The sequence below is a fragment of the Aulonocara stuartgranti genome (assembly GCF_965226115.1).
Source record: "Aulonocara stuartgranti genome assembly, chromosome: 18".
In the NCBI taxonomy this organism is placed as follows: Eukaryota; Metazoa; Chordata; class Actinopteri; order Cichliformes; family Cichlidae; genus Aulonocara; species Aulonocara stuartgranti.
Window position 1 is genome coordinate 1716291 of NC_138954.1, and position 24416 is coordinate 1740706.

Here is a 24416-nt window from a genome sequence, read left to right on the forward strand (position 1 = left end):
TCTCCTCCACCCTGCCGGTGTATTTACAGAGCAGGCTGGGGCCTCGTGTCAGACTGTGTTGAGTTTGTGCTGCTGAGACGCTGTAGCAGCTTCCCGCTCAGACGGGAGGAGGTTAGCGCTGGAATTTCTAATCAAAGAATACCAAAACCTGCACTTCCTCTTAACGTCCACTGGAGGCTCCAGCTGTGAGTCTGTCCTACAGATGCCTGTGTTAAAATGTGCACCTTTACAGCAGAAACAAACATCTTTTTAAAGCCTGTTTAAAGTTAGCATGATTAAGGGGTGTGGCCTCTTTGACCGACAGGTGGATGGCGACTCAGGCGGCTGTAGCTGCTAGCGCTCTCCTAGCTGTCACCCCTGTACCATGTTGGTGCTGTTGGAGCATTTTAATGACATCATGTGACCTATAACGTTCCTTCCTTTCTGAGCTAACCAGGTGTGAGGTGATACCTCAGTGATCCACCCTCTGGTCTGTGTACAGTCTCCTCTGGGCCCAAGAGTCCAGCCTGCCCGATCCTGAAAGCAGAGAGTGTGTCCGTGTTTGTGTGTCTGTGTGTGTGTTACGTTGTGTTGCAATAACTTTATTTGTGGTGGGCGTTCTGCCCCGATGGACGTACGACACTAAGAAGCGACGAAAGAGCGATCGATGCGAGACGTTGATCAAACTGCAGGTGAAGCTTCCTCCTGCCGCTGTTTGGATCCAGCGTCTCTCTGAAAGCATCGACAGAGTGCATTATCCAGAGAAAGGCTGCTGTACGTAAGCCTATTAAAGCTGACCGCAGACAGACGCTTAAACACATCGCAGAGCCTCCTCCTCCTCCAGCCCACCGGCTGAGAGTGTCAGGAGTTAACACTCGCACTCCGAAGGTTTCCTTCCTCCTGCTGTCATGTTGAAGCTCCACTGAGGTTCTCAGCCTCCATATTGGACGGGGATTCTGGGAGTTTGCTGCCGGTGAGCCCATTCACACCTGAGCTTCCTGCGGGACTGACGGGACGTCACGTTCCTCTGAGGCTGCACGTGAGAAACGAGCAAAAACGGATGTTTTCTTTGGCCGAGTCTGTTCTGTAAAAAGCGTAAAGCTGTCGTGAGTGGGTGCTTTCCCAACTTTTGGGATAAATATAGTAGATCTTATCTTGGAAAACAGGATGTTTAGGTCCAGAAAAAAGGTTTACTGATGGGACAGATGTGCAGGAAAGACGAGCCGGTACATCAGCTGTGGTTGTTTTACTGAAATGCAATCAAAGTTTGAGAAAAACAAGGTGATCGGTTGTTTTTTTCTTCCAGCTTTGATCAGATTCCTTCAGATGTGAAGTGGAATAAAATCCATCTGCCTGAACATGGATACAGAGCCACACGAGCTGATTATTTAACAATATGATGGTTTCTGTCAGCGTTTCAAACTCGTATTGAAATACTTCAATTTTCTGATTCCTCCTGAGCTGGAGCTGTCTGCACGAATCAAAGAAGCTTTTATAAGCAGGAAGAAGCTGGAGAGAAAGGGGCGAAGCAGTCTGTGAGCAATCTCCAGGGTTGTGGACAGACTCGGTCGGTTGCACCACGTGAGAAATCTGGCTGGAAATAAGCGGTTAGCTCAGGGAACAGCTCGATCTTCTGTATGAGTGTGTGTCGTCTGTGACGGCTGAGAAAATCCTGGATCTTTTGTGTGTGTGCGTAAACAGACGGGACAAGATTTAGAGCCGGATCCCAAACACAGGATCCAACCGCGGGGCTCGCCTCAGCGCTTGGCGTGGGCGTGTCCGTGCCTGACCTTTTGATGATGAGTTGGTGAGGACTGAACGATGGATGTGATCCACTGGCGTGTGTTTGAAGTGCTTCGTGTTTGACGTGGAGGCTCCGGGGCAGGAATGGAAGACGCGGTCGTTTGCTCTTCAAACTGAGACGCATGTAAACATATTTTCTAAGAGTCGGATTGATCTTCGCGGATCTTCAGGGAATCTCCGCCCAGAGTCTGCGTGTCTGAGTGGCGGTGTGGTTCATCAGTGTCGGGGAATGGGTTCAGGTCTGAGCGGTGGTCTGCAGGACAATGGAGGCCGATGGGAGCAGGAAATGGAAAGTTCCTCACAGGCCTGGCTGTTTTCAGGATGGGGGCGGTGAGGCAGGATTTCCTCTCTGAAACAAAACAGGAGCAGTCCTGCTTCTCTGGACCAAAAAAAGCTGCTGTCTATTTCAGGGCAGGGTGGGAAAAGCACCGGAGGATCCTCGGGGACGACACGCACTCGTCGTAATCACACAGCGCTGGATGTGTGTTTTTATTTGTCTGATGCGAAGGGAAATCAGTGCTGTGGTAATCAGGGTTTGTTTTAGATTCAGGAGAAAGAAACCATGAATAAAAAGATTTGTGTCTGTTATTTATAGATGTCAAATGAAATAAAATGATCGTTCATCCTATACCTTTACAAAGAAACCCTGTCTGCGTGTTTTATATACTTTGCATTTTGCTCTTACACTCTACCAGACTCCATTCACAAAATCTATGATTTTACATCTCATAACACACAAGCTGTTTGTCTGCCTCCTTGAATGATTATTGTTAGTAGTCTTGGACCTGAATGTTTTCACTGTTTGTTTGGGATCTAAACTGACCAATAAAAATGCAAAAGTCACACAAAGTAAACCAGCAATTTTTTTTTTTACCTCGAGGTAAAAGATGCTGTTGTCAGTGGACTGTGGACTGCAGTGAGTTAAAGGGTTTTAGTGGGTCAGTCGCAGCAGTTTTGGTCTCTATAGCTAATTTATCTACCTCATTATAACTGTGGGGTCAGGTTTTTATAACACACCTGATTCAAGTGTATTAGGGCCTAAAGTTTACAAAAATAGGGGTGTGGCCTCTTTGACTGACAGGTGAATTTTCCAGATGCTTCGTATTTTTCTTCCCTTTTCAGACGTTAATGAAGGGAAACCAGCTTTCCTGTTTATGTGTCACATGATAGCAGGCTCCTGCATTCAGCAGGAAGTAATCAGATTACTTCAGAGGACGTCTGCTGCTCTGAAAGCTGTGAGCGGAGAGCAGAAGTGGATCACTGTGTCAGAGCGGCTGCAGATTAAAGCCTGAGTTGTGGATGAAAATTGGATTAGTCAATCGTCTGAGCACCAAACGCTGCTGCTGTCTGAGGAGGACGCTCACGCCGCCAAACAACCAATCAGACACCTTGTTTGTAGTTTAAATCAACACCTGAGTGTTTGGGCGATTAAGCCGCTCAAAGTTAACTTGACCTCGAGAACATCAGCCGACTCGCTTCCTGTTTGTCGCTTCACGAGGCTCTAACGTAGATATTTTCAGCTCTGTTTAGCTTCAAACTCGGATTAGAAGTTGACTTTATTGCCTCGGGGTCGGTGTGTTAGCTGCTGTGGCTTTCAGTCACCTGCCAATTAATTTGGAAATAAGTAGTTTATCCATCAGAGGCTTTTATTTTAATATGCTCCTGGAAGAATCATTGATTGATTTCTCCAAATGAACTTGTGACTTTGTAAAACGTTGGACGGGCCCCTCTGGGTTTTAGCTAATCTGAAGTATGTGTGAATGATGGGAAGTAGGGCTGAACGATATATCGCATTTGCGATAATATCGCGACATGATCAAGTGCAATTTTCTAACCGCAAAGGCTGCGATTATACTCTGGACATGTCCAAATTCATGGGCTGCATCCTCCTGAGGCCGCATTTGTAGACCGATTACGTCACAGCGACGCGCCGAAGGCTGTCCAAATTACTACCATATCCCAGAATTCATAGCGCGGCCCAGCCAAACTCCAGTTTCCAGCAATGGCGGCCGCTACTAAGTTTTAAAATTACTCATACTAATCTTTCAGGGTCACAAAATAAACTTTTAACATATTTTCAGGCGAGAAAGTAGTTGTGTAAACATCAAATATCTGCTCGGTTTATCAAGATATCCCATATTTGCAAAAGTGCTTCGACGTTTTCAGAGGCGTCTGCTACCCACCAGCTCGACAGCTAGCCGGGAGCTCGAGGGTCACTGATGCGGCCGAGAACGGCACAACTCCCGGCACATCATTTTCAGATCACCGCGGAGTTTCGCTGCTCGGGTTAAACGTAATATATAAGTCACTTAGACAACCTAAAAATGTTATTGTTGGGCTTTTTTCAGTGTTTTGTTTGTTCGTGAGTAAATCGGTTTGGCTGAGATTAAAGTTATTAGATTAGATAAAATAAAACTTTATTAATCCCCCGGGTGGGTTCCTCCTTGGTTTTCACACAGCTGACTAAACGTCAAACAGAAAACTTATTAAACAGAAGTATGAGACAGTCGAGAATTTACACCAGTGTCTGGTTATATTTTAGATAGCAAGAAGCAGACGGCCGAGTTTATTAAACTCCACCGAGACAGCGGTGACGCTAATCAGAACTAGACCGTCCAATTTCACGCCTTTAAATTTTAAAGGCGTGTTTGTGTGTGTGTTTATACAATTGCTATTATGTTTGCACTTTATGTGTAATGTTACTGACTGCAGAGATCAGTAAGATGTGTGTATTTTTTATTTATTAGTTTTATTTATTTAATATTATTTTTTAATTGAATGACTGTCTAGTAGTTCACAGATGTCGAAAAACTGAGTGTGGTAAAGCCACTGATTTTGTTTATGTATATTTCTGCAATCTGCACATTGTACTGACTTTCATTTTAATGTTTACACCAGGGTTCCTTGTCAGCACTTTATGCTCAGATGTTTGTAAGCTAAAAATAAACTATTGTGTATGTTCAAATATACTGTTGTGATTGAAGAAGTTAAATAAAAATGTCAGTCATCAATTCATGCATCACCTCATGTCATCATAACAGAGGTCTGTCTTCCAGGAAAGAACAGTTTAAAATTAATGTAATATAGTATTGGCCATACTATATGATGTATTGCTTGTCTTTGTTTAATAATACAGAAGACAAAGACCTTAAAAAATAATCGCATATCGCATCGCAATCGCAATATTGGGGCAAAAAATCGCAATTAGATTATTTTCCATAATCGTTCAGCCCTAATGGGAAGGCGGCGTGTGGTGGTGTCACAGACTGCTGCGTTGATCTACCGTGCCACTGCTGTCACAGGCTAAAATCTGGAGCTGCTTCGGCTCCTTTCAGATGATGTTTTTTGGAGTGTTTCATGCGGCCTCCTCACATCCAGCCGCTGATCTTGAACTTCCTGTTTTCTGGAAGCGTGCTCCGTCCTCAGACCGTCGAGGGCCAGCCCGCCGGCCTCCAGCTGAGACTCCAGCCTGGATTCCTGAGCTCCGAGTGGCTTTGGTGCTATCAGCTGCTGATTTACAGCTCTCTTTATGGCTGCGAGTTATTTTTAGCTGGAGGCTGCTGCTGCTGCCCGCTCTTCTCCTGGCTTCCTGCAGGACGGAGATGAAAAGTGAACAAAGTGGTGCCTGATGAAGGCACCAGCAACTTTAAGCTGTTGCCCCGGGTCAGTCCTGCAGCCTGTTCTGCTCACTTTGCAGCAGTTTTATGTGTAAACATGTGGGCCTGGAAGATTTCTGCATCACGTTTTGAACGAATGCAGACACATTAATGAAGAATGAGAGAAAGTGAGCAGTCGAGTCTGTCAATGAGGAAAAACAACCGAACTAAGGCTGAGCTGAGTCTGCAGTCAGTGAGAGGTTTCTGTCGCTGAATCTGACAATCGATCACGGATCAGTTTGTGCTTCTGATCCACTCTGATTTTGTGCAGAAGTTTTCATAACACTGATTCATTTTAATGCAATAAGACTAAATTATACCACAACACTCACCAGAGAAGTTTTAATCCACGTCTTCCGTGTCACTGCTGGCTTCCACCTGACTTCCTGTTTGTCTCCTCTCTTCCTGTTTTGTTTCCTTTCTCTGGAGGAGCATAAATGTTTGTAGGACTTCCTGTTTGGCCTTTAAACTCAGGAAATTGGGGAGAAGCATCAGTCCGGTTCAGTCAGAGTGAGCTGTTAGAATCGGGGCTGGTATCTGAATGCAGGTGAAATGAGACCTGCCTGAGCCTTGATGTTCTCTTTGCTGCTTGATGGCTTTTGGGCGACTTTTCAGACGAAACAAAGGACTCAAAGCATGCGTGGCTTCTGAACTGGCGGTCCACTCCTGGAAATTGTAATTTAGATTTGTAATGTTGTCTGAGGTATTTATGTTTGACGTTAGCGAGCCGGTTTCGGTCTAAAACGTCCCATTCCTTCGATCTTATTGGAAGTTTATCCTGAATCCATCCATAGAAATCTGTCCACAGCCTCTTAAGAGGAGCTTTCATTATTTGTAAGATTTGTTTTTTGCATTTGGCCTTTTTTGGACAGCACGGTGTAGATCGGAAAGCAGGGACAAGTACGAAGGAATGAAACGCAGGAAACAACCTCGGGTGGACACGATAGCTTTCGTTTGCCTGATCAGTCAGGTGAGCTGTAGCAGCGCCCGTGCTCTCATTTTTTAATTTCTAAAGGAAGTGTTTACAGTTGTGCGTTTAGCTGCTTAGACTTGGCGTGAACATGTGTTTAAACTGACGTGGAAGAGGAACCGCTCGTCCTGATGTTGACCTCTGGCCTCAGACTCGGTCAGTCGCCGCTGGCTCGAGGAGGACTTGCCTCCCTCTGATTCCGCTTAACCTCCCCGAGTCTTAACTCTGACCTACATGCAGCGTCGCTTCATTATCCAATCAGGGCTGATATGTGGGTCAGCCAGGGCGGCGTGCCTTTAAAGTCCCAAGAAGAAGAAGGTTGATCTGAGAGTTGGAGAGAGTTTGATCTTTTTCCTAACTGCATCAGGGCCACGAGGAGCACATGTTTGAATCCTCCAGGAGCTCAGCTCTGTTTTCTGTAACGCAGTCTCACGGCAGTTTGTAACTAGTCAGGGACTCTGAACATGATCGTTCATCCGTCCGCTCTCTGTTTGTACCCATTTACACAAAATGAATATTCTCAGAGGTTGGAGATGTTGGGGTTTTGCTGCTCACAGACCACATGTTGATTCTTAAATGTGTCAGAAGTTTCTATTTATTTTGTATTATTTTGAAAATGTTGGCATTATTAAAATATGTTAGTAATAATCATTAAAACTATTTAGAGCGACTTTTTGGGTTTAAATTCTAAAAAGTTCAAACTTCTCCCAAAGCGCCGTTTTCTTGGTACTGCGTGCTCGCCAAAAACTCTGCACAGGAAATGTACTTCCTGTTACAAAGCCGCACTGACCATCTCATAAAAACAGGTCAATTTGTGTCCACGATCAGGGACAAACGACTTTTATGAGACCAAGCCGACCAAGCTGGTGAGGTCATTGTTGCGGGTCCCACAGACTCCTCCTCCTCCGCGTTGGGCTGCAGTAGATCTACGTGTCGCAGACAGGGATGGTCCTCCTGTTCCTGTGACCTGAACGGTCACTCTGACCAGAACCTGCCATAGGTGGAGAACTGGTTCATGAGCCATGAGGTGAAAACTATCATCACAAGCTTCGTTCCACAACAGCGGAGATGGAGTCCACTTCCAGTCCGGCCACTGGGGGGAGGAGCTTGTTGGAGAGCTGGTTGATATTTGTTTTTTTTACTGTCACAAAGTGTGTGATGATATGTATTCGGGGGTTGTTTGCAGCCTGAGATCGCCCTCAGCTTGTATCTTGGCCACGTTTGGCCTGCTGCAGGTGAACCTCCAGCTCCACGTGGAGGACTGAACGCTCTCACATGTAACCTGCAGCCTGAACAACAACGACAACAAACCTCCTCATTTCCATATTATGAAACTCGCGGAGTGAGCTGCGGGGATTTTTCTATCTCGCTTCTGCTGCTTCAAAGCTTCTCTATCAGCGGGGCTTGAATAAAGTGTCCTCAGAGCTCCTCCCTGCTCTCTGGGACTCTGCTCCTGTTTCCTCTCTGGTCACAGAGGCCTCGGGGGGCGGGGGGACATTCTTCAGTCCTCATGAATATTTAGGGCTCACAACATGTATGGAGGCCTGAGAGCTCAGAAATTTAACCCAATAAACAGAGAATGACTGGCCTGAATGTGGGTAAGAGCTTGACTAAATTACACTCAACTATACCAGTTAAATGTTTTTGTATCAGCGCGTCCAGATTGTGTTCTGGCCTGTGTTACTTTCATAGATAGTAAACGTACAGATCTTGCCTCCTATTCTTCAGATCCTTCTCTGCTGCTACGTGTAGAATGAATGGAAATGGGTATTATAAATATTAGAGGATATCACTGACTGAATTTGGCACTCTGTGGGTTACTTTTAAGCTACCGAAACCCTTTTTCTTTCCATCCACCTACTATTTCCAGCTGCCCACCCTACACCACAGACTACAACCCATCCTGGTCCCTCGCAAAGTGCATAAATCGCCAATGTGGGAAGTATGAAAGGGGGATTTCCCGCCTATTTTGGAGCAAAATTCAGGCTGTTTGCAAACTGCAGCAAGTCTACAGATCTAAATCCATCCATATGATTCATTATGAGAGCTCTGCGTCATCGTCATCGTCGTTGCTGCTGAATAAGAACCAAACCAGGAAACTGATCAGAAAAAGGAGAAGCTGATGCTCGACGCTGTAGTCTTCATAGGGGAAACCACAGTCTGCTGCTTTGCCTTTGCTCAGCCCTGATTGGCTGGCCTCGGTCTTTCTCTGGCTCTTGACTTCCTCCCAGGAAGACGAACGTCAGCCCACAGAAAGCGAGCGAACGGCAGCTCCAGCTCGGCGTGCACATGAGGACAACCTGACGAATCCTCATCCGTCCGACCCGCCGGGGTCGTGTGTCCGTGTCACAGCACAGCTGTCGGCGAACCAGCAGTGACGGCCATTTTGGGGGCCTCCATCTGCTCGTTGCTGCCTGGAGGAAGCTTGCGTGTGCTAGACTATGAGTGGAAGTGGCGCCCACCCTTTGATCGGTGAGGGTCTAATCCAGGGGACCTTGTACCACTGGCACTTTTACAGGAGGCCCTGGCGGAGAACCAACACCCCACCGGCTTCTGAGCAGTTATTGGACAAATACAAATGGGAGACATCTGCTCGCCAGGCGCCGAGGTCGGCCGGTACGTCCACTCCCGAGGGCAAAGCACAAACCATGGAGCCTTCTCACCGGCGACTGCTCAGCCTGCCGAGGTTCGGCACCCTCCCAAACCCGAAAAAACGTAGCGGGGAGCCCGGCGCCCTGCAGAGGATCTTTCTCCGGTCGATGTCCGAGCCCGGCGCCAACAACGACAACAATAGGGAACCGCTCAGGAAGGTAGAATCGGTCGCCGAGAGGAGCACGCCATCCGTCAGCAGCTTCTTCAGCTCGCTGTCTCGAAGGATCGGCAAAGTCCTGAGGGAAGAAGGTGGAGGCAGCGAAGATGAAGGAGGAGAGGACGGTAGGGGTGTCTACGTCATGCTTGTGTCCTCTTTTAAAAAGTTTTCTTTTTAACAGCTTCATTTTCACTTAACATATTAAAAGCACGATGAGATGAAGAGAAGACAGTTGTGTTGCCTCCGGCTCAGAAGCTTTGACGCCAACACAAATAGACACCAGGAACTAGCCTGAATTATTCTCTAAAGGGAATCCCCCAGAATTCTTCCCGGGTGGTTTTCTCTCAAACAGCAGAACTTTCAGAATAAACAGGAACCTCGTTCGGGGGGAAACCGAGCTGTTAAAACAGAGTTTTAAATCCTTACCTGAATGTTAAAGAGCAGTCCGTTGGTGTGTTCGCTTCAATGTGCTCAGAGTTGGTTTGTTTTTTGGGATCAAAGTTTTGCATTCGTAGGGGGATGGCCTCTCTCCCTGGCAGGTGGATGGAGACGCAGGCGGGTGTAGCTGCTAGCTGTCCACTAGGCTTCACCACAGCTAGTTGGAGGCCATGAGCTGGACCTCTGGGCCATGCTTGTGCTTTTGGAGCCTTTCAGAGCTTTTTTAATGACATCATCTGACCAGTTATGTGGCTGCTGTGAGGTTACTGCACTTAGACCGTCACTAAGGTCTGCAGGGTTCTACGATTTTATTTGGGCATTAATTAGCAGGTATCTGTGATGCACCACATGCAACACATTCAGCATAATTTGTTTGTTTGTCTGTTTTCTTTTTCTTGAACCTTGTAATGTCGCTCTGGCCATGAAAATCTCAGCGGTCAAATTAAATTAAGAGCAGTCCGATTTAGCTGGATCGCGCAGGTCTATAAAAAGCATTAGCATCATTTGTGTGAATAAGGTAGAGCGAAACATTAAAACGCAGTTCAACCAGTCTGTCTTATCAATACGGTATAATTACCTCCTCATTTACCTCCACTAGATCACTGCCTCAGAAACTGACCTGAACTATTATTATGACGATGATACAAAAATTCCCACATGGTGAAGTTAAAGCAGAGTGATGTTTCTCTCCTGTGGCCCCTGCAGCTTCATTCTACTCTAAGGGAGGAAAACCTCGGCTGTCCTTTGTGCTCTCAGAGAGGTTTCCTCCTCCTCCTCCTCCTCCTGCTCCTGATTGAAGGCTGGAAATCTGTCTGCAGCTGCTTCACCAAACATTTACATTCATGCAGAGTGTGTAAAGCTCAGACAGGCAGCCAGTCTGAAGGTTAAGTCATGCTAATTGCAGTTTCCACTACAACCTCACATGAGGAAACATTTAGAGCCTGCAGATAATAAATGTGTGTTTTCATGCAGAACTCGCTGCTGCATCAAGTCCCATTAGTTCTGCAACACAGCTCCTCTGAATATGAATAATTGTCTGAATTAATTTTCTTTGGCTGATATCAGAGCCACAGAGATCTTTGAATGACGAAGTCTATAGAAATTCAGAAAACACAATAAAATACCCATGTATGTACGCAGAAGCAGCTTTTGAACATCAGGGAAAAAACAGACCCGATTCTGAAATCAGTTTTATGCAATCAGAAACGAGTCATTGCAAAAATCCATCTCAGTCCAAATTCAAGATTTAAACCAGCCAAGTGTGAAGCAGTCCTGGAGTCCAGTTTGTTCGGGCCTGAATTATAAATAATTTCAGGGCGAATGAAACCAGGAAGTAATGAAAGTCGCGCTAACCTGTGCACAGGTGCACCGAGCAGAACCGGGTCTGCTTTATCCTTGGTCTCCTTACTGCTGTGCAGGTTTGGATCTTTGGCAGCGTGCCGGATCTCCTCACCTCGCCGGCTCTTGTTTACCATCAGAGCTCAGGCTGTTCTTTTAAATCAGATGCTGCACGTTTCACAGACTGCACATGCAGAGTAAATATTTCATGCTCAGGCGCATGAGGGACTGAAACGCTGCTCAAAACACGTGATGTAAAAAACACAAAGCAGCTGATCTGAGTTCACCGTGAGCTTAAAGACATGCACATACATGTTCCTGTGAGCTTACTGATAAAAGGATTCAGGGTTGGGACCTTCTCATAGTATCGATGTGTGAACTCGAATATTTTCTGACTCCAGAGGTTCCTTATCACAGATTTTATTCCACCTCCTGTCTGTGACCTCTGACCTCTCTCTCACTGAAAGCTTGTGTTATGAGGGAAATGGGATCTGTTGTGGTACACCGTTCTGGTGACCGTGTCAGATTAATGTGTGCCTTTGGGCATCGTGTCTCTGCTTCGCCAGAGTCCGACCTGTTTGATAGACGCATATATTTCTGTCGTCATCCATCATCCTGAAACGGAGATGATGCGTGTTATCTGTGAGCTCCCAGCGTCCCCGGCATGCCACGTTCATCGGAGCGTTCAGCCTCGCCGGAAATTTGAACACAGCATCAAGGAGGAGGAGGAGGAGAGCTGATCAGGGATGTAGAAAAAGATTTAATTTAATCTGTCTGAGCTGGTGGTTTATGGGAAACTGGTGTGAGAGCAGAGTCAGAAACAGAAGCTGCTGATGTGCTGGGAGCACTGGTGGGAGCTCAGAAGCAGAACACATCTCAGCCTGCAGAGGCCTCATTTGCTTTACTTCTAAACCTGCTTCAAATTATTAACTCAAGTTCCCATAATGCTTTGGGGAATGTAGAACTGTAGCATGAACTGGGTATCAGAAGTTCCTGCTTGTGGTTTTACCCACAGATGTACAGAAAACTGTCAGATTTTTACCTCAGTACTGACGAAAACTTAACAATTCTCTCTGAACTCTTTCTAATCAGGTCCTGACCTGGTTACTGACATGATGCTCAAAGCAACCTTAGAGTGCTCCTAAAATCAGTCCAATACTATGCCCAGAAACTGGTCTGCAATAAGTTTAAAACCAGTTCTAAACTGAAATCAAGTGTGGAACTAGTTTTAAAGCAGACCCCACAGCCTGGGTTTGGGCTTAGGTTTCTTTACTCATCACCTGCTCCATCCCAGTCTCAAATCTACCGTAAAACGTTTCTAAAAAGTCCAAAGTCCAAAACATTTAAGCCCGTAAGTGGTTTAAAACCAGTCTGAACTCAATCCCAAAATCAAGTTTGAATCCAGTTTCAAAGCAGTGCTAAATTAGACCTAAAACAAGCCCAGGCTACAGTCCAAATTCAGTTCCAGAGCAGGTTTTAAACCAGTCTTGATTCAAACTGGGAACCAGTGTAAAATCAGTCATGAACAAGTTTTAAAACTTGGCCTAAAATCAGTTTTAAAATCCGGTCTGAGCCGGTCCCACATGCGGTTGTGATGAGTGGTAATCTGACCCTGGCTCAAAACTTCAGTTCACCAGATATACTCTTCAGGGTCGCCGTGCCCTAGAGCCCGTCACAGGGCGAGAGGCGGGGCACACCTGCACAGGTCAGCAGCCTGCTGCAGGCTGTTCTTCCTTTTACTTTCAGTCTTGTGTCAAACTATAAACTACAGCTCCTACAATGCTCTGGAGGCTGTAGAAAAGTGTGCGTATTAGTTCCTGCTGTGGTTCACCCACAGATGTACAGCCAGCTCGGTGTATTTCTTAAAAACATGTGAACGCTCGGGCAGGTTCAGCACGCAGAGCTTCTGGTTTCTACACCGTCGTGTGGTCGCTCAGAGCGGCGATGCCCCACCAGCCGTGCCAGCAGGGTTAGTCAACACGACATGACTGCAAACAAGAAACTAACCCAGGTCTTTGTTGTGAAAACTTTTTCCCTCTACTTTATGATCTGTCAGTTTGTTCTGCCTGAGACTTTGAAGTAGTGAAACCCAAACAGACCAGAGTCTGTGAGAAAATTCAGCATTTTAACAAAAATAAATAAAGATCGGCTTTCCTCTGCTTTCTGTTGCTTAACTTTAATCTGCAGAAAGCCTCAAGTCACTGTGTTTGATTCTGCTGTGACTCAGCAGTAATGAAGAGCACACAGAGCCGTACAGCGTGGAGCACAGTGAAGTATTTGTACACAGTTTCAGGACTGCAGTAAATGTGTCTGCGTGAACAGAAGCGGCTGTAAACAGACACAGTGTGAAAGTTTCCAGCATGCCCAGAGCATGCTGGGTAATCAAAACCACAGAGCTCTCACTTCTGTAAACACACACACACACACACACACACACACACACACACACACACACACACACACACACACACAGAGTTGGGTTAATTAGACCCCACTTAGCAGTAGCTGTTCATTTTCACATGGAAACTGAGTGTGAGAACTGGGAGGGTGAATCAGGCTCTTTTCTCTGTGTGTGTGTGTGTGTGTGTGTGTGGCTGAGGCAGGATATGTGTGGTGGTGTTCTGGCTCACGGCATCCTACAGAAACCCTGTGTGTGTGTTTGAGGCCAGGACAGCTCCTGCATACTCAATGAGGTGTGTGTGTGTGTGTGTGTGTGGCTGGCTTCAGAGCCAGCTCAGCTCGTCCTCATTCCCAGAGATTAAATGAAGCAGTCTTATTGGGTCTGCCTCACCTAACTCTCCGTTTTTCAACCCTAACCCAGTGTTTTTATGCCTAACACTGTTTGGTGTTTGGACCTCGTGCACGTGAGCACAGACTGTAGCGCCACAGACTCTTTATCAGTCTCTCAGCTCAGTCTCTTACCAGACGTTATCTAACATAACCAGTACATCAAGGCACAGATACAGAAAAGTGTGATGAGGCAGAGTCAACGCTGGTCAGGTTCAGGGAGGAGGTTTGTGATCATGTGACCCTGTGTGGACAGGAAGTTCAGACAGCACTTCCATCCTTAAAGCTAAACTGAAGGTCCAACTGATGCGTTATGTAAGCGAAGGTCCTCACACTGACAGAACAATACGTGTGTGTGTGTGTGTGTGTGTGTGTGTGTCTTCCTTTTGTATGTAAATTGGCCCTCCACAATAAAAGCTTCTGGGTAACAAAAGCAGCCCTGAGCTCATTAACCTTTCGGTGCTCCGAATAGCGGCGGTGGGAACGTGGAGGCTCCCACATGAATGCGTCTGAAAACAGGTTGTTTTGTGTTGCAGCCAGAACCCTCCAGACTGGACTGTGTGACGGCGCCGTCCTGCTCCGGGTCCACAGGCGTTTGGCAGGGGAAAGATTTTTTTTTTTTAACCAGACTGCTGAATATTCAATTCAATTTTATTTATACAGCGCCAAATCACAACAACAGTCACCTCAAGGCGCTTTATATTGTACAGTAGATACAGAGAAAAGCCCAACAATCATATGACCCCCTATGAGCAAGTACTTTGGCGACAGTGGGAAGGAAAAACTCCCTTTTAACAGGAAGAAACCTCCAGCAGAACCAGGCTCAGGGAGGGGCGGGGCCATCTGCTGCGATTGGTTGGGGTGAGAGAAGGAAGACAGGATAAAGACATGCTGTGGAAGAGAGACAGAGGTTAATAACAGATATGATTCAATGCAGAGAGGTCTGTTAATACATAGTGAGTGAGAAAGGTGGCTGGAAAGGAAAAACTCAATGCATCATGGGAATCCCCGGCAGCCTACGTCTATTGCAGCATAACTAAGGGAGGATTCAGGGTCACCTGGTCCAGCCCTAACTATATGCTTTAGCAAAAAGGAAAGTTTGAAGCCTAATCTTAAAAGTAGAGATAGTGTCTGTCTCCTGAATCCAAACTGGAAGCTGGTTCCACAGAAGAGGGGCCTGAAAACTGAAGGCTCTGCCTCCCATTCTACTTTTAAATACTCTAGGAACAACAAGTAGGCCTGCAGAGCGAGAGCGAAGTGCTCTAATAGGGTGATATGGTACTACAAGGTCATTAAGATACGATGGGGCCTGATTATTTGAGACCTTGTATGTGAGGAGCAGGATTTTGAATTCTGGATTTAACAGGAAGCCAAAACAGGAGAAATATGCTCTCTCTTTCTAGTCCCTGTCAGGACTCTTGCTGCAGCATTTTGGATCAGCTGAAGGCTTTTCAGGGAGTTTTTTGGACTTCCTGATAATAATGAATTACAGTCGTCCAGCCTGGAAGTAATAAATGCATGAACTAGTTTTTCAGCGTCACTCTGAGACAGGATATTTCTAATTTTAGAGATGTTGCACAAATGGAAGAAAGCAGTCTTACATATTTGTTTAATATGTGCGTTGAAGGACATGTCCTGGTCAAAAATGACTCCAAGGTTCCTCACAGCGTTACTGGAGGCCAAGGTAATGCCATCCAGAGTAAGAATCTGCTTAGATACCATATTTCTAAGCTTTTCAGGGCCGAGTACAATAACCTCAGTTTGATCTGAATTAAGAAGCAGAAAGTTAGCAGCCATCCAATATCAAAGCAAATGTGATTTTTAGGATCAGAGACTGGAAAATATTGATGGATTATTCTTTTCTGTTCTCACATCTGTGTCTCGTACTGTGAGCAGTCCTCTTCCTGTCGAGGTCTGCAGGACCTCCTTTGAGGGTTATCGATCTCTGATCTGCTGTTCACTCGTTTGCGAGGCCGATACCCGTGATGGACTCGTGCCCGGGCTTTTCTTCATCAGATCGAGTATTTGACACTTTACTGAAACGTTAGCTGTGAGCTGAACTGACCAGCGACTGAGTTTGAGTGTTTACGGAGGTGTCAGAGGGTGCGCTTGATTTATAACACGGGAAATTTAAAAAAGCTTTGCGGTGAAAAGTGATTTTTTTATTTTTAATAATTTGTTTTCTGCTGGAAACTAAAATTGCGACTGAAATCAAAATCCAGCTAATCTTGCGGCTCTTACGTGGACACCGCACAGTTGAATGAGGTCAGGATACTTTCCACCCCTCCCACAGGACATGTGACAGCTGCGCTCATCGGCATCTCGTGACATCACAAGAACCGGTGGGTTAAACAAAGCCGTCGTACCGGACGTTTCCACGTGTGCTGCGGCGCCTGTGTGAACACAGCAAACCTCCTTCAGTCCTTCGGGAGCTCCTCTGCTGCTCCCTCGGGTGATGGGAAGCGACATTGCCGCTCACCTTTGACCCCTTCAGACCGCCCCCCTCTGTGCAGGCTGCCGCCATGATTGACAGCAGAGAGAGAGAATCTGCTTTGCAGATGCAAATGCAGCAGAGTACAGCTGAAGTCAGCACGTTTAAATATTAAACCAGCCGCCTTCACTTCAGGCTGAGCATCAAAGAGCCGCCGTCGCTGCTGCCAGGACGCGTCGAGTACAAGCGATAACAAAAAACCATCGATTAATGATTGATTGGAGACTCAGACTATTTATTCATTATCAGAGCAGCAGCAGGAACAGTGTGAGGGGCCAGCAGGCTGGAGCTTCACACATAATGAGATGTGAGAGAATCAGATTTAGCTGATTCATTTTCCACAAACCAATAAAATAAAATGAACTCGACATGATTGAGCAGGAAAACTGCAGCTTTCCCCGATCAGCAGAGCGGAACTTCACCGTGTCCCTCGGAGTGGGTGGGGGAGGTTGGGGGTTGGTACGTGTGTTTAGGTGGCATCCACACGAATAACTGGACCCAAAGTTTCCCAGCAGAAAGCTTCACTTTAACCAGGCGATCAGTGTTTTCAGCCAGCGATGTGGCTGGTTGGTGGGCCTCGGGCGGCCTGTTTGGGCTGTGCTCGCTGCTCTCGCGCGGCTGTTTTTGCAGGTTTAAATGCAGCGAGGAGCTGCAGCACAGTTCAGTTTCTGCTGAAGTAAAATGTCATAAAAATGACCTCCAGACCGTCCCTGTACGCGGCGTGAGGAGCTGTTAGCAGACTCGTGTTGACGTTTCTGTGCTGCTGAGCTGAGTGCTGTCTGCGTCCTCTCCAGAGAGCAGCGCTGACATCAGGAGGACCTGCAGCAGAGCGAGCTTCGGCTCATCCGGCACATTTTTACAGCTTGAACTCACAACACAGCGCAGCGGCTTCATGTCCCGTCCCTGGAAGTGTTAGTGTACAGATCCTGCAGTAAATTCCCCAAAATGAGCGCACTGATATTTCTAATAGGGCTGCCACAAACGATTATTTTGATAGTCGACTAGTCACCGATTATTTTTGCGATTAGTCGACTAATCAGATCATCATCCATTGGAGGTACAGCGTACAGCTTATTGCACCAGCAGCATCTGGTCTTATATAACTATCATTAGCTTACAGCTTGAAGTGTTTGTGCTAACTAAAAATAAAGACAAGATGGTAGTTTATTAATTTTTAATGAAATTTGCAGATTGTTTCGGTGAAGTTTAATAAACTCCTTGCTTTCTAAAATATAACAGGACACCGGAGTATATTCTCCAGCTTCTGATAATCAGCTGTCTGCTTGACAGTTTTAGCTGTGCAAAAACTATAACTTTAATCTCAGCCAAACCGATTTACTCAGGAACAAATAAAATACTAAAGAAAGCCAAACAATAACATTTTTAAGTTATCTAAGTGACTTATATATATGTTTAACCTGACTAGCGAAAGACGGCGGTGGGTTTGAAAACGATGTGCCGGGAGTCCGGTGTTCTCACGGCTCTAGTTAGCCTAGCCCCCGCCTAGCTAACGAGCTAGTGGGTAACAGACGTCTCCGAAAACGTCGGAGCGCTTTTGAAAATATGCGGTGTCCTGATAAACTGAGCAGATATTTGAGGTTTACACAGCTACATTCTCGCCTGAAAATATGTTAAAGGTTTATTTTGTGACCCAGAAAGAATAATAAGAGTAAAGTTAAAACTAACTAGCTGCCGCCATTGTTGACAGCTGCGCTATGAATTCTGGGACACAGCTTCTTCTTCTTCGGGGTTTAACGGCAGCTGGCATCCTTGTACATGCAGTGCTGCCATCTTCTGTTTCAGTCCGTTATTACACTCTTAAATCCTACTACTCATTCCTGCGTCCTTTGTGATCTTACAAAGCTTCAAACGATGCGTCGACTATTAAATTAGTCGTCGACGATTTTAATAGTCGACATAATCGTGACTAGTTGACTAATCGTGGCAGCCCTAATTTCTAACAGCCCTTTGTTTTATTACGTCAGTCTCACGGCAGCTCTTACAGCCATAAACTATAAAGTGAACCTTTAATTTTACACAACGTCCATGTACACGAAGGGAAGTTGTTAAATCAGGAAGGTTTAGACACGTGAAAGTACTGATCCTCAACTCATAGCGCCACCATCAGGCCAGAGTTTAAATTTGTCACCTTGTTTATATTGACATTTATTAGCTCCAGCTCTGTCTGTGATTGGTTAGGTGTGGAAACACCATCGCCACCTAGTGTCCAGGAGGTGTCATGATATATTTACATAAATCCGAGTTTTGGAAACTTTTCAAAGATACTTCAGTTTGTCCCCTCATCGATCATGAAAACACGTTTATTTCTCACACTTGCAGCTTTAACGTCTCCCCGCAGACGTCCACAACCTCGACGGTTTTTTCCTCCTCCCGCCTGGACGGAGGGCAGCTTTATAAAAACACTGTTTCTCTGTCCAGGCTGCTAATTGCTGTAATTTCCTCCCTCGGACAAAAGCTCCCCTGCAGCCTGTTTAACACCTCAGAGCTGCCGATGGCTCCTCTGGGTTTAACGGCTGAACAGCTGCCTGCAGAGAAATACCAAAGCACGGTTTCCAACTGTGCGCCACAAGCAGACAAACGCTGCTATCTGCAGGTTGGCTAATGAGAGATACTGCGATGCCGTGTTTGGATCGGCTGTCGCTCGGCTCAGAGTCGTTATGGTCTTCTGTCAGAAGACGACTGCGGCGGTTATGCTTGATGTGTTGGTCATGTTGGGGTGTGCACAGCTAGTTGACCGCATGGTTCAACCTCACTGGTCACAGGTCGGTGTCCTCCATGTGCCGATCCCAAGCTCGGATAAATGGGAGCTTCTGGAGTAAAATGTGTGCCGAATCAAACGCACGGCTCCATCTGCTGGAGCGATTCCTCAGGAAGGGGAGGAGCTGGCCGTACCTTATTAAATGAATTATCTTCATTTTTATTTTATCGACTTCCAGCGACACGTTTAATCTCCTCTCTCCCATCAGCACGCCAAAAATAAATTCTGCTCTTATTCCTGTGAATTTTCTGCTTTGCTTTCCTCGTCTTATCCGATCACGTGATCAGTTTTCACCAGGATCTCTGCACTCCCGTGAAAAACTCCACCCTCACTGTTAGGACTTAGGAGGGTCAGCCAGGTGCTCGTGATCAAACACATTGACTGATCTCTGCTATAAGAGCAGAGCATTTGTCAGTGTGCAGCCCTGGAGCCTTCTGGTGGGATACAATCTTCACAGCTTAGCTTTGCAAAGCTGATCGAACCACACGGCTTCAGCAAACGTGACAGATGAGACCAAAGTGCAGACGTTCGTCCATAACACACAAAACCAGCATGTCAAAGACCTCAGACCAACTCTAAGCACAGTGGTGGAGGGATGATGGTTTGTTTTTCTGAGTGGACCATGAACAATGATCTGATCCAAGCTGCTGCAATCAGACCTCGGCCTGACTTTAATGCTGTGAAGCTTCAGAGAGCTGTGCATAAACAAATACCTGCAAACCTCAATGAACTGAATCAGCGCTGTAACGAAGAGTGGGCCAACTCCCTCCACAGTGATGCGAGAGGCTGATAACGCCACACAGAGTGCTGCTGCTGAAGGAGGCGCCACACGGGGGGAGCTCAGGTCTGCACAGGGTAAACCCCTCTGACTGCATGTCCAACAAATCTTCCCATCAAGCCTGAACAGCTGCTGGAGCAGCAAATATTTTATCATCATGCAAATATAACAAATATTCTCTTGTTTACTTCTCCATCACTGGTTTGTGCTGCTTCCCTGATGTAAGGAGGACGCATGTTCTCCCTCCATAATCACGTTTTCCAGAACTGCGGCAAAGCTGCACAGAGTTGATTATATGTGTGTCACATCAACATCGGGGCAAGCACAGGTCTCTCAGAACATTTGTAAGAGTTCCGTGTCTTCGTTAAGTGATATATTCGATTACCTTTATTTAAGTCAGGAAACAGTTGAATTAAGTTTGTGCAACATCTGAGGAGGAGTTGAACCTTTAGGTGTCAAAGTGCAGCCTTTCACCTCTGACCTCCACGTCTGATCAGAACAGGAAGTGTGTGCTGGTATTGATCTGTGTGCGTTATCTGCAGCCTGGGTCAGTCTCGGTGACACACCCCTCTCTGTTCTCTTTTTGGTTTCACCTCCCGACTTCCTGTTGGACCGTCCCATCTTGATAAAGCAGCAGTGTGATGTCACCGCAGTATGATTGGAGGAAAGCGTCTGTGTTTACCGGCTGCTATAGCAACTGGGCCTGCCTGCTGCTACAGGTTGACAGACAAAGCGGCCTGTGTGTGTGTGTGTGTGTGTGTGCGTGTGTGTGTGTGTGTGTGTGTGTGTGTGTGTGTGTGTGTGTGGGAGCTGTGGTGTCCCGGCAGGTGTTAGACACGACTTTGGGAACAACACAGCAGGATTCTTATTCCCTGAGTTTGACTTTGAGACTTTCGTTGATCTGTTTTTGAACGATTTGGGGAGAAACTGGTTTTAGTCACACATGTATGTTTTTGTGACGCGCTAACTTCACCTGTCTAACTTTTCATTGGTCCGCATTTTTGGGCGGCGTGCAGGTGTTCGGTTTGCGGGGTCGGGTTTCTGGCAGGTGGAGTTTCAGCCTCCGTTAGTCGGCAGCACGAAAATAACCGTGTGAAAAAACAATTAGAGCGAGTCCAGATATACTCATGTAAACACAAACACACTGAGAGCGTCACGGGCACGCCCAGGGTGTGTGTGTGTGGAGAAACCTGACTCCGGCCAAACCTCCACTGGGAATGTCTGAGAGTCCACCACCTGTCCCCACACACACACACACACACACACACACACACACACACACACACACGTTGGGATGTCCTATCTTGTGGGGACATCTGATTGACATACTTTCTCTGACCATAACAACTGTAACCTGTTACTCAAACCACATTTTGTGTCTCAAAAATGTCTCTAAATTTGTGGGGACGTGGATTTTGGTCCCCACAAAGATACGAATACACACTCTCACACACAAACACAAAGTTTATTTTGCTCTTGCCTCGTTGTGACCACTGCAGGTGCTGTGCTCATGGGCACGTGAGCAGTTGATACGAGTGATTTGAACACAGTGGGAATGAACGTCTGTGAGCGGTGAGGGGAGACCTGTTCGGTGTTTTAGACCGTGAGTTTTGGAGCGTGTCCACCTGCTGTGTGAACCCAGGTCGAGTTTTTTATGTTTCAGTTTCTGATATTTCTGTGATGAGCATCAGAAGACTTTTATCTGCAAATAAATGAGTCGTCGTGTCAGTGTGTCTGCAGCTGGAGTGGGACAGGTGTATCCTGGCCTCAGCTGTGACTCAGAGGTGAAGAAGCTCATGTTCGGCTCAGACGTTGGCCATAAAAAGCTGGAATCCATGACCCAAAGTGCACAGAGCAGTTCAGCCCGACACGCGTCCGCTTTGCGTGTGAGTGGAGCGCATGGATGACGGAGATCCAACATCTCACTTCGCAGTCGGACGCGCCTCGCCGCCGACATCGAATCGCTTTATAAGAAGAGTTCATCAGACCATCACGCGGCCTGTTTGGCTCATCAGCTGATTAACGCTCTGCAGATTGCGGCGTGTCCGGTAGCAGCAGACAAATCGTTTTCACTCTCTGGTGAGCTCGTCATCCCGCCGGCCGGTTCTGACCTTTTCACCGGGCCTGGATCATCCAGCCGCTCGGCAAATATAGAAGCTTAATCCATCACGCAGGCAGGGAGGCAGGCGGCAACAGAGGGGGGGGACTTCCTGTGGACCGCCACCTCACAAAGACCGCAGCGCAGTTTCACAGACGGAGACCGAATAAGTCGTCTCCACTCGTGACGGAGTGCAGAAGTCCGATGTCTCCGGCTGCTTTCAGTCTTCGTCACACGAGCAGCTTCAGGTTCTCGTTTCCTGGAATCCTGCCAGATGAGTTATGGCGGCGGTTAGCTGCTAATCTCAGCAGATATGGCGATATGAAAACGTGTACAGTGATGACTCTGCCCCACGCACAGCTGATGACACAAAAAGCTTTTTGTAGCCGAACACCGAACATGTTCAAAGCTGTAAAGTTGGATGTTTTAACGTCGGAGCCTCTGAGGCATGACTCGCTTGTACACCTCAGAGCAGGTGCAGCTTTTGGAGTTTCACTTTTTTAGCCCTTGAAGTTGAAGTTACTTCTTCAAATTTAACGAGCCTCATGATTAAAAGTTAATAATAATAATCAGTTGTGAGAGAATTGTGAATATATGTGGAGCATGTCAGATAGAAACTGGGGAGGAGTGATTTCCCTGCAAGAAGCACGAAAACAAACATCTGAAGCTCCGCTGGTCTCTGATGGGTGGAGCTGTGTGGAGCTGTGTGGGGTTTAAAGCAGACGAGCTTTGTCTCTCTCCTCCTCCTCCTCCTCTCCTGGCCGAGCATCTCCGTGGCGGTTCAGGCAGGTTCGTGTTGTTATGTAAGGCCGGCGTGCGGCGGCGTCCCATCTCTGCTTCCTGTCTTTGTTCGGCCCTCTGAGGCGTCCACATGTCTCATCAGTGGCAGCAGACCTGAGATCAGCTAATTATCCGAGCTGGAGTCCCTCGTGGACAGGACGAGACAGAAACATCCAATTATCCTTCTGTTCGTGCTCGCCGCTCTCTCGCTCGGCGGCTCTGAGCAGAAGCAGGTGTGCGTCCCCTCGCCGTCTCGGGGGCTTTGGAGGCCCGAGCGTGACGTGGGTGATTTAGTATGCAGCCAGAAATAGTCTGCTGAAAATGTAGCTGCTCAGCTGCTTTCTGCAGCAGCACGGCATCCTCGGTGTTCTCCACCTTCTGCTCGGAGCCCAGACACAAAGGTGGTGCAGGGTACCTCCACAGACCTCCACCTCAGAGTGACCCGAGTGTGTTTGCAAGATTGTGATGGAGCTTTTGTGTTAATAAAGTTACAGATTCACAGATGAAGACCGGTCTGGTTTCACAGTTCCAGATAAATCGACCCAAATAACACATTCGTTTGGTTTATTCTTAATTATGTTGATAATTATCCTACGAAATAAAATCCTTAATGAACTTTTTGTGTATTTGCAGTGTGTGAGTGTAAATAACAGACAAACTTTGGGTTTAGTTCTTTTTTTAATTAGTTTTAAGCTAATTTAGGTTGTTTAGTTACAAGAGGACGTTTATTTAATGATGTATCTTCAAGTAAAGTCATTAATTAAAAACAGCAGGGGGCCTAAACTTGAACCTTGTGGTATACCTGATGGAATATGAGGAGGAACAGAGCTGAAAGCAGATTCTAGGAAACTTGATCCTAATCTTTAGACGGTGAAGGACTTAAAGAGGTGACGCTAAGAGCCAGACTGTAGATTTCTGCTTTTTATTTCCACCATGCTGAGTTTTGAAGAATGTGGAAGTTGATAACGTCTGCTTGTCTTCCCTTTTCTCTGCAGCTGTAAATTTAACCTGAAAGGGAAGAAACTATAAAAAATGTGGAACATCTCGAGCTGTTAAAAATATTAAATATTTACAAAACCAATAAACACGAACAAGTGAATTAAACAGAACAAAGCCACAGCCTGGATACTGTGTGTGTGTGTGTGTGTGTGTGTGTGTGTGTGTGTGTGTGTGTGTGTGTGTGTGTGTGTGTGTTTGCTTGCAGAGCCACACAAACACTGAATGATCCCAGCACAATTAGGCGCAGTGACAGCACTGTCTGTTTACTCGAACAGATGCCGGCACACACAGCGTTGTCCACCTCTTCACACACACACACACACACACACACACACACACACACACACACACACACCCCTCTGCTCTGCTTTTACCCTCCACAGAAAAATGCATCTTTCAGTCCCGTCTGAAGGTTGATGAGGTTGATTGTGTCAGGTTGTGAAATCTGTTTCCCTAGAAGAAAGTTTCTCAGGCTGTGATGAACCTGCGTCAGCACATGAGCACAAGCTTCATGTAACAACAGTAACATAATAACGACTGCTTCAGTGAACGAGCCCGTCAGCCTGCAGCGCAGAGCTGTGTTCGTGATGCTTACATCATCGTGGGAACTTTTTTTCTTCTTATTAATAATTTAACAACAAACCAACAGCTGATTGGCTGAAAGTAAAAGTGAGAAATCAGAGCTGAGCAGCTGGAGTGTGAAGACTTCCC

General features: G+C 46.5%; 1 protein-coding gene across 5 annotated transcripts in view; it reads left to right on the forward strand.

Annotated features, from left to right (window-relative positions):
* The window catches only part of rasal2 (RAS protein activator like 2), a 63703-nt gene that overhangs the window by 3283 nt on the left and 36004 nt on the right, over positions 1–24416 (forward strand). For 2 of the 5 annotated variants that reach the window (XM_082513546.1, XM_082513547.1), the window contains exon 1: positions 8631–9342. The exons of 2 other annotated variants lie outside the window; for them this stretch is intronic. In XM_082513546.1, coding sequence (XP_082369672.1) covers positions 8850–9342 — 493 coding nt within the window. In that variant the 5' untranslated portion in view covers positions 8631–8849. Of the gene's footprint in view, positions 1–8630; positions 9343–24416 lie in introns of those variants that run through there. One more of the 5 variants, XM_082513545.1, reaches the window with a different exon arrangement.